A 13,295-nucleotide genomic window follows, 5' to 3' on the forward strand; every position below is an offset into this window, starting at 1 on the left:
GAAATGCGCAATCGCCATAGAAGAGGCCACGTATTTGGGGTGCACTATTGGAAGAGGTCTAATTAAGCCTCAGTGAAACAAAACTGAAGCCATACAAAGCTGTCCTAGACCCCTGAATAAAAAGCAGGTATTTTGGGGATTGCAAGGTATTACCAGAGATTTATTCCTAATTGTGCATCTATTTTAACCCCTCTTACAGACCTCACAAAAGGAAAAAGCTCTGTAATGTTTAAATAGACATCAGAGACGAAAAGAGCCCTCCAGGCCCTTAAACAAGCCCTATGTTCCCAACCGATATTAATCTTCAGATTTTCAGTAACCCTTTACCTGCAAAGTGATGATTCAGATGATGGGGTAAAAGTAGTTTTGTCACAGATGATTGATGGGGAAGAGCACCTGTGCTGTACATCAGCCGGAAACTAATGATCATGAGAAAAGGTAAGTGGCCACGGAAAAAGACGCTTTGGCCATTAAGTGGGCTCTGGACTCCAATGTACTATCTGCTGGGGAGAGAGAGTTTCACCTGGTCACGAGCCATTGAAATGGATGAAGAGTCATTGGGAAAAGAAATGTAGAGTGACATGGTGGTTTCTAGCTCTCCAACCTTTTAGGTTTTCTGTTCCGGGCAGGGCTGCTAGCCTTCAGGGACATGTTGAAGGGTTATCACATACTCCGTATCTGATAAACTATAGTGCTCAACCCCATAGGCTTTCACAAGAAATGGAGTGTATTGTATGGTGACGTTATTAAAGGGGTCTATGTTTCTCCTAAAATCTTGCTGTATACTGAGGAAAGCCAGGTAGGACGGGGATAAATCCCAGCATTGCAGGTTCTGATGAGCTGCACCAGGCTAGCTGTGCATATAACCTGGCTAGCTGTGCATATAACCTGGCTAGCTGTGCATATAACCTGACTAGGTGATCACCTTAGTCACACAGACTGGGGAGGGAGAAAGACATCTCTCTGAGAGGAAAATGCACAGACAGTGTACACTGAACTGTAAGTACAACTGGATGCCATAGACAACAGACATTCCTGTGTGACTGGACTGGGACTAGACCGGCCGTGTCTGAGTAGCCAGGGTTTGTGTTGTGTTGTGTTCGCTAGCACCTGGACAAGGCTAGGGATTTTATTTTCCTGTGCAACCAGTGACAATAATCTGACACAGGCAGCTCTATAATCATGTAGCGGCTTCCAGAGACCTGAATTGTGGGCTACAAGCAGACCACGCCATACCCTTGACCCCGGGAAAGGTGATCCCCACATAACGAGTACCTCACACTACATATAACAATAAATGGGACAATATGGGCAATGTCCGGAAAAAACATTTGGAGATTTTGAAAGTTAACTCTGTGATGACATGGACTCTCATGGGTTAAAGTTTCTTAACATTCAGCCAGACGTATTGTTCTTTTGTGTATTACCTCATGTTTGCTTAGCTATTGTTTCTCCAAACCCTTCCAGTAATCATTGTAATGTAGTTGTGTATTGCTAATGTGATTACCTTAGTAGCCATTGTCTAGTTGGTGACTTGCAGACTCCATGTAGATATCCTCAGTCTTCCTACCCACATCATTTAAATGAACATTATCCATGCAGCTTGAAATTCATCCAATGGGAGAAGCAATCTTGTCCAACCAATCGATGAGGACGCAGTGTATCCAAAGGGAAGGCTGTGGCTATAAAAGGGGATTTCTAAGTGACCAGGTTGTTGTTGATGGATGCTGATGGATCCAGTCTAAGCTCTTAGGAGCTGACTAGGGGGTCATAAACAAGATATCTTGTGGACTCAGTCTAGGGACTTTGGCTCCGACTAGAGGAACACTTGGATACAAGACTTCAAACCAGAGACTACTTAAGGAGGAAACCCAGGTTGGGACAATTCGGTCACCTGGTACAGACTTTGCAGACCTCAGCCAGCATCCTAAATCTGGCGTTATTCCAGTCTCGGTGGGTGCCCGCCGAAAGCGGGGTGCTGCTGGATTGGAGTAATTAGCCCTGGAACCTCTGAGGCATGGACATTCTAAATCCCTGGTGAGACAGCGGAAGGGTGAGACTCTGTTGCCTGTTACATTTGTGTGTTTTGCTGGTTACGTGTTGTGTGCCGTTACTTGGTTGGGGATCCAATAAAGTCTAATTATTGTGGTTCCCTCACCCTGTGTTGTCTGAGTAGTGTTCCGCCCACGGTTAAGGAGGCCGGCGTTCATTTGGGATGAGCCCTGAGCCACGCTGTCTTTCTAAAGGCGGTCGGGCCAGCGGATGACAGCACCCACTGACCCCCGTGTCTCCACAAACTCCATCCTCAATAAATATTTACCTTATAAACCTATGTGCTCTGCAAGATCAAAAAACCTAAAGGATTTACTAATTCACATGCATTATATATTATTATTATTATTATTATGCCATTTATTCTATCACACTTTACGTACACCTGGTCAGAGAAATGTGGCTGTAAAGGCCGCTTTACACGCTGAGATATCGGTACCGATATCGCTAGCGTGCGTACCCGCCCCCATCGTTTGTGCTAAACAGGCAAATCGCTGCCCGTGGTGCACAAAATCGCATGGACCCGTCACACTACTTACCGGCCTAGCGACGTCGCTGTGACCGGCGAACCGCCTCCTAAGGGAGCGGTTCGTTCTGCGTCACAGTGACGTCACTAAGCGGCCGCCCAATGAAAACGGAGGGGCGGAGATGAGCGGGCCAAACATCCCGCCCACCTCCTTCCTTCCTCATTGCCGGCGGGACGCAGGTAAAGCGAGGTTCCTCACACGGAGTCACACGGAGCGATGTGTGCTGCCGCAGGAACGAGGAACAACATCATGGAAGCATCAGCAACGATAATTGGGAATAGGGGGGCATGTCAGCGATGAGCAATTTTGAACGCTTTTGCAACGACTCAAAAATCGCTCGTAGGTGTCACACGCAACAAGATCGCTAAAGCGGCCGGATGTGCGTCACAAATTCCGTGACCCCCTACGACATCGCTTTAGCGATGTCGTAGCGTGTAAAGCGGCCTTAAGACCGAAACTGGACGTGCCAAGAGGAAACACCGTAATATAGACCTCGTACACACACGGCTCCGCTCTGTACACCTCGTACACACACGGCTCCGCTCTGTACACCTCGTACACACACGGCTCCGCTCCGTACACCTCGTACACACACGGCTCCGCTCCGTACACCTCGTACACACACGGCTCCGCTCTGTACACCTCGTACACACACGGCTCCGCTCCGTACACCTCGTACACACACGGCTCCGCTCCGTACACCTCGTACACACACGGCTCCGCTCCGTACACCTCGTACACACACGGCTCCGCTCCGTACACCTCGTACACACACGGCTCCGCTCCGTACACCTCGTACACACACACGGCTCCGCTCCGTACACCTCGTACACACACGGCTCCGCTCCGTACACCTCGTACACACACGGCTCCGCTCCGTACACCTCGTACACACACGGCTCTGCTCCGTACACCTCGTACACACACACGGCTCTGCTCCGTACACCTCGTACGCGCACGGCTCTGCTCCATACACATTGTACACACAGGGCTCTGCTCCGTACACCTCGTACACACACGGCTTTGCTCCGTACACCTCGTACACACACGGCTCTGCTACATCCACACTGTAAACCCCTCCTGACCCCACACATAAACTTCCCCTCATCCAGCACCATGACAACCAGCACAGCAGAGTCCTGCATACACTGAGGAGCTGATCATGTGACCCCTGACTCCTCCCCTCCATGTGACATCATCACAGGTCCTGTAAGCACAGAGCAGCCATATATCTAGTGTGCGGCTCTGCAGGTGGAGGTAGGTGCAGGGTATTATATATCTAGTGTGCGGCTCTGCAGGTGGAGGTAGGTGCAGGGTATTATATATCTAGTGTGCGGCTCTGCAGGTGGAGGTAGGTGCAGGGTATTATATATCTAGTGTGCGGCTCTGCAGGTGGAGGTAGGTGCAGGGTATTATATATCTAGTGTGCGGCTCTGCAGGTGGAGGTAGGTGCAGGGTATTATATATCTAGTGTGCGGCTCTGCAGGTGGAGGCAGGTGCAGGGTATTATATATCTAGTGTGCGGCTCTGCAGGTGGAGGTAGGTGCAGGGTATTATATATCTAGTGTGCGGCTCTGCAGGTGGAGGTAGGTGCAGGGTATTATATATCTAGTGTGCGGCTCTGCAGGAGGAGGTAGGTGCAGGGTATTATATATCTAGTGTGCGGCTCTGCAGGTGGAGGTAGGTGCAGGGTATTATATATCTAGTGTGCGGCTCTGCAGGTGGAGGTAGGTGCAGGGTATTATATATCTAGTGTGCGGCTCTGCAGGTGGAGGTAGGTGCAGGGTATTATATATCTAGTGTGCGGCTCTGCAGGAGGAGGTAGGTGCAGGGTATTATATATCTAGTGTGCGGCTCTGCAGGTGGAGGTAGGTGCAGGGTATTATATATCTAGTGTGCGGCTCTGCAGGTGGAGGTAGGTGCAGGGTATTATATATCTAGTGTGCGGCTCTGCAGGTGGAGGTAGGTGCAGGGTATTATATATCTAGTGTGCGGCTCTGCAGGTGGAGGTAGGTGCAGGGTATTATATATCTAGTGTGCGGCTCTGCAGGTGGAGGTGTGTGGAGATTCCCCATTACTGGAGCAGGCGGCATTAACCCCTTCAGCTCTGAGACTTTCTTGGTCTTTTTCTCTCGCTGATTTCTATGAACCCCTTTCTGCCCTCGGTCCTCGGCCCCTTTCTGCCCTCACACAGTATAATGCTCCCCCAGAATGTTCTCATTATATGTTCCCCTTATTATCTCCAGTAATTGTATTATTACAGCGGATTCTTTATGATGTTACATCGTCATCTTCTCCCCATTCAGGTCCCTACAATATCGGATCCTCTCAGTGGAGATCTTCTATAGAAGAGAATTCTCCTGATTGCCCCGTGAAGGATGGATATGGACAGGGACAAGATGGCGGAGAGGATATTACACCTCACCCTAGAGATCCTCTTCCGGCTTACTGGAGAGGTGAGAGATTCTGATGACGTCACATTACATCATTCTTATCTATGGGAATAACAGATGGACAGAACTGGAGAGGTGAGGACTCTGGAAATGTCTGGAGTGAGATTTATTACTGTGTCTCTCCATAACCAGGATTACACAGTAGTGAAGAAGACCTCTAGTGAGCGCTGTCAGGCCCCTGTGTCTGAGGGATGGGGAAGACCCCTGAGCCCAATCACGGGGCCTCCACCTCACCCCCCGATACATGAGGACATCAATGACCAGAAGATCCTAGAACTCACCTACAAGATGATTGAGCTGCTGACTGGAGAGGTGACACTGCTGGGAATGCTGGGACATTATACAGTAACGCTATGAAGGGATCGGGGGGTGACGGTATCATTGTATGTGTCAGGTTCCTATAAGGTGTCAGGACGTCACTGTCTATTTCTCCATGGAGGAGTGGGAGTATTTAGAAAGACACAAAGACCTGTACAAGGACGTCATGATGGAGGATCCCCAGCCCCTCACATCACCAGGTAATAGACAGGACTAAATACACACGGCCTATAATTATCTGTATGTAAGGAATGAATTCAGTCCCTGTATGTGTCTCCTCCAGGTCTATCCAGTAAGAGGACAACACCAGAGAGATGTCCCCGTCCTCTTCTCCCACAGGACTGTAACCAAGAAGACCCCGATGTTCCTCAGGATCATCAGGTAGATGGAGAGAAGGAGCCATGAAATCTCCCTATGATGTGGAGACGGCTGTGAAGGTCTTGTGCTCAGTCTTGTTTTATCCTCCAGTATTATATGTGTTATACTTGTGTAATGAGAGCGGTGGAGATGGCAGGATTAGAGCTGATCATAGATGGGACTTCTCCATCTGTCTGTGACTTTTACAATATTTCTTTCAGGGGGAAGATCTTCCCCATATTAATACTGCAGAGACATATGTGAGGGGTGATGAGCGGAGTAAAGAGGAGATTCCTGCAGATAACCACCCAGGTGAGTAGTGACCACTAAATGCAGAGAAGTCACAGATTCTTCTCAGTCTCCGGCTGTGGCTGCTTTATCAGGGTTGTAGTCCGGCCATATCAAATGGCCACCATTCTGCAGCTAGACCACCACATGCTCCTCCACCCAAAACTGTCCCCATTATTTTGGGCAATGGACGCCCTTCTGTGGGAGTGAGATCTGTATCAGCCAGATCTCACAGGTAGGATCCATCCTATCCCCTGAAATTAGAAGATGTTGACCCTTAGTTGCCCAGATGTCTAATCTGCAAACCCAAATGACAGCATTTGTAGAATGTGCAGACAACTTAGAAAATCATGTGAAGAAAAATCTAATCTGTGTGGTGGACCCCTAAGAGAAAGCGGAGGGTAATGATGCTGGTGACGTCCTAGATTCTTAGTTTGGTGCCGTGTTCACCAGGTGAATATAGATTGATTGCTCTCATTGGGAGAAATAAAATAATAATCTTGTAGTTGATGAAGAGACCTCAGTAGTCTGGAAAGCTTGCTTTGTAATATCATTTATTTTATCTTTATTTGCAATCAATAAGTATCATAACTACAAGATTCTTATTGTTTTTCCACTGAGAGCAATGAATCTATCTTCCTGGAGTCTCGGCATCTTATTGATGGATCTTCCTTCTTTTCCTTCTGATGATTGTGCTGATAGTGTTTTTTTTATCCAGAGTTCAGCACAGGGTAGCTGTAACATATGAGGGGGGTTAAAATTATCCCACAGTGGGTACATGGAGGCCGGGCAGTCCACCCACATGATTTCTAAAATTTAACACCTTCACCCCCGTTCGATTTTTCGTTTTTCCTCCTTTTACTTCCAAGAAGCATAATTTTTTTATTTTTCAGTCAACATAGACATATCAAGGATTATTTTTTGCGGGATGAGTTGTACTTTTGAATTACACAATTTATTTTATTATATAATGTACTGAAAAATGGGAAAAAAAAATCCAAGTGCAGTGAAATTGCAAAAAAAAGTGCAATTACATGATTGTTTTTTTATTTATCATGTTCACTATAAGTTCACATATTCAGCCTCTGATGGTGAGAATAGGCTTGTGCTAGGAGGTAGCCACCAGATGCTATGCCAAAGAGTCTTTGTACTGTGATGCCGGACCGCAAGAGTCGGCGATTGGATACTGACAGTCACTGATGTGGTCGGATGCAGACTGGATGGCTGGTGTAAGCAGGTACAACAGATATAGTAGGCACAGCTGGTATAGATAGATGCAGCATCTACAGTGGATACTAGGAAACAGACACGTGTTAACACACACAGCATAAGACTCAGCAAGCGGCACGGTAACTGACAACTATTAATGCGTCTCTAAGGATAGACCACGTTGCCCAAGCACCTCACATAGGGGGAGGATGACTTAAATACCTATTGTCTCTCAGCCATAGGTTGTGAAGAACTTCCGGGTTAGGTGTTTCAAAATATATGAGCGTGAGCTCCTAGGAGACATGCCCCGGGAAAAGGTGCAGGACAGTGTGGGGATGCTGGTAACAGCGTTACAAGCTATTTTATAAATTATTTCTTTAAATTTGTATATGTTATTAAAAATAATTTTTGTTCTTGGCAGATGCCTGTACCAGGAGATTAGAGGCACAAGTGACATCTTCAATTTTTAAATCGTATGACCTTGATATCACACAAGATATAACTGAAATGAATGCCTCTATTCCAGATATACCATCATCCCTTTACAGCAAAGATTTATCATCTGCTTTTATTAAACAAATCCTACCTTCTGATTCATCACAGACTATTAAGAAAAATAAATGTCACCAAAGCAGCATTAAAAATCAAAATGCTTTTACAGCAAAGAAGCCATTTTCAACTTCAGAATATCAAAAAATTAATAAAAAAATTCACACAGAGGAGAAAATATTTTCTTCAGAATCTGTTAGTTACCAGACAACTCACACAGAGGAGAAGCCATTTTCATGTTCAGAATGTGGGAAATGTTTTAATCAAAAATTCAATCTTCTTACACATCAGAGAACTCACACAGGAGAGAAGCCATATTCATGTTCAGAATGTGGGAAATGTTTTAACCAAAAATCATATCTTGTTATACATCAGAGAACTCACACAGGGGAGAAGCCATTTTCATGTTCAGAATGTGGGAAATGTTTTAACCAAAAATCATATCTTGTTATACATCACAGAACTCACACAGGGGAGAAGCCTTTTTCATGTGCAGAATGTGGGAAATGTTTTAACCGAAAATCACATCTTGTTACTCACCAGAGAACTCACACAGGGGAAAAGCCTTTTTCATGTTCAGAATGTGGGAAATGTTTTGCAGATCAATTATATCTTGTTAGACATCAGAAAACTCACACAGGGGAGAAGCCTTTTTCATGTTCAGAATGTGGGAAATGTTTTGCAGATCAATTATATCTTGTTAGACATCAAAGAACTCACATAGCGGAAAAGCCTTTTTCATGTTCAGAATGTGGGAAATGTTTTAACCAAAAATCAAACCTTGTTACACACCAGAGAACCCACACAGGGGAGAAGCCTTTTTCATGTTCAGAATGTGGGAAATGTTTTGCAGATCAATCAAGTTTTGTTAGACATCAGAGAACTCACAGAGGGGAAAAGCGTTTTTCATGTTCAGAATGTGGGAAATGTTTTAACCAAAACTCAAATCTTGTTAGGCACCAGACAACTCACACAGGGGAGAAGCCTTTTTGATGTTCAGAATGTGGGAAATGTTTTGCAGATCAATCATGTTTTGTTAGACATCAGAGAACTCACAGAGGGGAAAAGCCTTTTCCATGTTCAGAATGTGGGACATGTTTTAACCAGAAATCAAATCTTGTTGCACACCAAAGGACTCACACAGGGGAGAAGCCTTTTTCATGTTTAGAATGTGGGAGATGTTTTAACCAAAAATCAAATCTTGCAAAACACCAAAGAATTCACACAGGGGAGAAACCTTTGACATGTTTAGAATGAGGGAAATGTTTTACATCCAAATGTATTATTTTCAAACATCACAAATTTACAAGGGTATAGATGCCATTATTATACGTACAGAGAAATGTTTTACTTAAAAATTATAATTTGTTGACCACTCAGAAAAATTCACATGAGCTACTTGAAGGCCATGTGCCCACGGGACTTTGTACCTGCTGATTTTGCAGCGGAAAACCTGCGGATTTATCTGGATTTTCCAGATAAATCCGCAGGTTTTAGCAAGTACAGACACTCCCCAGGTTATCCTATGGGGACAAAGGGAGTGCTGTGTCCATGCTGCGGAATGTGCTGCTGCGGAATATGTTGCGGATGTCTCGCAGCCGCACATAACTGCATGTCAATTATTCATGCGGATTTAACTGCGGAATTCCCGGCTCTCCACTATGGAGATAGAGGCCGGGACTTCCGCAGGTAAATCGCATGAATGTCCGCAGGTTTTCCGCAGCTATTTCGCTGGAATCCCACAGCAATGGATAGCTGTGGATTCCGGCGAGCAGCTACGGGAAACCTGTGGCCGTACCTGCGGATATATCCGCAGGTCCAAGCTCCCGTGGGCACATGGCCTAAGCCATTTGAAAGTAGTTAATACTATCTGCTCCTTAGTATTGGTGGAGGAAGTGGGGTGAAGGGAATCTTTCTTTTGTGTTATTGGATATTTCTATTTGATTGTTAGAAACCCATATCCCTTATTTAAGTCTTTCTAATAGGGAAAAGAGTGACATTTCTAAATTGGCGGCAATTTATAGAGATTCTCACTTAATGTCCTTTTTGGGGATAGTTGACAAATTTCAATTACATCAAAACTGTCTTTATCAATATCTCCAAGTGAGACATCTCCTAAGTACAGTATCTGAAATTGGTTATAATTCACCTCCTCTCTCTCTACATAGACTTTTCAAAAGGGGAATATAATATTAAAGGGATCTCAATTTTATATACGGTAGTTTTTAAACTCCTCGTTGGAAGATGTGAAGTTGTCATACATGGTAAAATGAGAGCAATAAGTATCTTTTACATTCTTCCCTCAACAATGGTGGGCCGCCTCGGAATAGACTTATATCACCTCCGCTTGTATTAATCACCTAGGACAAATTATATAATTTCATACAAGGTGGTATCTGTTTCCAGGCAAATTGGCTCACATGATCCCTGATTATTCCCCTTCCTGTTGGCAAGGCTGTCTTCAGAAAGGCACGCTGAGGCATGTATGGTGGTCCTGTCCTAAAGTTATGGTATTTTGGGAGCAGGTGATTTATCTAATTTCATCTGTAACTGGTCTTCATTTAAAAATGGAAGCTCCACTGGCATTCCTGAATATAGGACTTGATAACTTACCTGAAAATGTGAAAACCGTTATTGCTGATATGCTTACCTCGGCCATGCGATGTCAGGCTATAAAGTGGAAACTCCTTTCAGTTTCCTCAGATATGGAGCTTGTCAGGAAAATTAATATTCATTTATTATGAATTTGCACTTGTCCATAATATAGAAAGGAGAAAACAAATTCAGAAAAATTGGGACATTTGGGTATTTTCTTCATATGCTATTTGTCCTATGGATTTTGATCTATATGTATTTGTATTATTGATTCCTATGTATAGAATTGACCGGATTGATGTTCTTTCCCTGCCCCTCTTATTCCTTTTTTCTTTTATTTTGTTTAGTGGTGGTTAATATTATTTTAGTGTTACACCGATTGTGATATGTATTGATTTCAATTATATGAACAATTGAAATGAAATATATTCTGGGGAAAAAAAAAAAAAATCACATGGGAAGAAACTACATTTGAAAAATTGAAAAAAAAAACAACAACAAGAGACAGTGAAAGTAAAGACAAGTATGTACGAAAGAAAGGGAAAGTATGTTAGAAGTTATATTAGAATTAAAATATATACAGTAACTAATAGACGTCTGTTTTCTAAAAATCCAATAAAGAACAATATTCCATGTGCATTGAATATTTTACATTGTTATATATTTACCGTGTTTTTCCAAAAATAAGACCTCCCCCAAAAATAAGCCCTAACAGGGATTTTCAGCATTTTCGGAGCAAGGCTTAAATTTAAGCCCTCCCCCAAAAATAAGCCCTAGTTGCGGTTCAATAATTAAGTGTCCGTGCAGCTAAAAAAGTTAGATACTGCAGGACAGTATCTAACTATATTATAGACAGCGGTCACCCCGCAATTACACAGACACCGAGCAGAGGACCTGCAGTGATCGCACACCCGCACACATCAGCTCTCGCACACACACATCCAATCTAACACACACATCCGATCTCACACACAATCAGATCGCACACACAAACATCGGATCACACACACATCGCATCACACACATACTCACCACATCCAGCAACACCGATTTTTTTCTGGCCGGCAGAATCCTGGGAGGCAGTGCAGTGGAGCGCAAGAATGCTTGCTTACTGGACCTACGGGCCGGACACGTGACTTCTTCCCATCATTCCCTGTGGCCAGAAGTATTCTGTAACGCTGGATCAAGTAAGAGTGTGTATGTCAGTGTGTGTCTGTGTCAGCATCAGTCAGTGTGTGTGTGTGTGTGTGTCAGTGTACCGCCTCGCGCTCGGCTGCAGCCGAGCAGCTCGGATCCGGGCTCGTTGGTGGGTGTCTCGAGCGTCTCCGGACCCGGGGTCACTTCGCTCTGGAAGGGGTGCTGGCGCTTTTGGTGAGGGGTTAGGTAGGCGCACAGCCGGAGCCGCGCTTGAGTTCGTGACGCCACCCACGGGTCGTGGTGAAGTTGGGAACCACTGCTGCGATTACTGGGCACCTGGGGGAGATGGTAGTGCAGCAAGATGTTAACCCCTCCGTGGGTAGGGATGATGGCCCTGGGACCCGTTGGGGATAGCTGGGCGGTGCGCGGCCGGATGGCACGGTTGTACTCACAGTTATTGACACACACAAGTCTCTGGTAAACCAAGTTGATGGTGGTCGGTGCCCGCAGCCGGCTGCGTCTGGTCCCCCACCCGGTTTGGTGGTCCTGGCCTTTCTCCTGCACCGTGTTGTGTATCTGTAGACTGCCTGCGCTTCAGCGACAGGAGTCCGCTCCCCGGCTGTGTGAATGTCGGAAGAGCCCTTTTGCCCGCAGACGCTGGCCCGTGGGATCTCTCTGTCTGTGTGGTGGCTTTCTATCCCCCTCGGTGGGCTGTTGTCTTCAGTCGGGACTTGGGAGGGAAAGGACCTATAGTCCAGACCGCAATCAGGTAATTAACTCAGTCCAGTGGATTCTGGACCTCGTTTCAGGGTCTGAGTACCCCCCTGTGTGCTCCGGTTTCCGAGTCGGTTCCCCTGGTCGGTACCGGCGGGCCACTAGCCTGTCCCGGTCCACCACGGTTCCACCGAGCCGTCTTCCCGACTCCTGCAGGCTAAGGCCACCATTTGCCTCCTAGCCACGGTACCAGGGTTCCGACCCTGGCACCCATCAGACTGCTGCAGACCTGCTACACAGGCCTGCCTCCACTAACAGACTCTTCTAACCACTAACTGACTGACTGACTTGTGTTTTCCTGCCTCAGGCCCTCTGTACTCCTCGGTGGGCGTGGCCAACCACCTGGCTCCGCCCCCTGGTGTGTCCATTAAGCACTGAGGGAGGTGACTAGGTTTTAATGGTTGGCTGTTGTTACCTTATTGGGGGTCAGGTGTAGTGCGGTGGTCTATCTGTTACTACCTGGCTAGTCTAGGGCATCACACTAGCATCAGTCAGTGTGTGTCTATGCCAGTCAGTGTGTGTGTCAGAGTCAGCGTCAGTCAGCCATCCAGCCAGAAGCAGGGGAGGACGGTGTGCAGCACCCACCGGAGATCACATGGAGGACCTGGGAGCCACGCAAACGTCCGGGTCTGCTTTGTATGAGTCTCCTGGGAAGTGGGGGGGGGTCTGCTTCTTTTGGGGGGTAAACTTACACCCAACCATGTTTCTCCAAAAATAAGACCTCCTCCAAAAATAAGCCCTAGTGCTTTTTTGGGGGACAAAAAAGTATAAGACAGTGTCTTATTTTTGCTAAAACATGGTATATATTCACTATAAGGAAATGAGTATTACAACCCTCCCCCAAAAATACCCAACATTCCTCCTCCCTCTTCTTCCTAACTCCCAATCTCAGCGATCTGCCATTCAGTTACTTTCAGCACACAATCTCCATGTCTGAACAATGTCTGTAACTTCTCTATACTACAATAAACATGTTCATATTACAAATTACTATTTCCATCTACGATCCATTCCTTCTTTGTGGGAACATCTGGTG

At 45.8% G+C, this 13,295-nt stretch overlaps 1 protein-coding gene across 1 annotated transcript in view; it reads left to right on the forward strand.

The window, feature by feature from the left end:
* The window catches only part of LOC142259329 (uncharacterized), a gene marked incomplete at its 5' end in the record, with an annotated part of 130,824 nt that overhangs the window by 68,296 nt on the left and 49,233 nt on the right, over window positions 1-13,295 (forward strand). Inside the window, 6 exon segments of the mRNA XM_075331796.1 lie at window positions 708-799; window positions 5,207-5,344; window positions 5,427-5,550; window positions 5,634-5,731; window positions 5,929-6,019; window positions 7,626-8,999. Of these exon segments, the coding sequence (XP_075187911.1) occupies window positions 708-799; window positions 5,207-5,344; window positions 5,427-5,550; window positions 5,634-5,731; window positions 5,929-6,019; window positions 7,626-8,999 (1,917 nt within the window).

Source organism: Anomaloglossus baeobatrachus (assembly GCF_048569485.1).
Source record: "Anomaloglossus baeobatrachus isolate aAnoBae1 chromosome 5 unlocalized genomic scaffold, aAnoBae1.hap1 SUPER_5_unloc_8, whole genome shotgun sequence".
In the NCBI taxonomy this organism is placed as follows: domain Eukaryota; kingdom Metazoa; phylum Chordata; class Amphibia; order Anura; family Aromobatidae; genus Anomaloglossus; species Anomaloglossus baeobatrachus.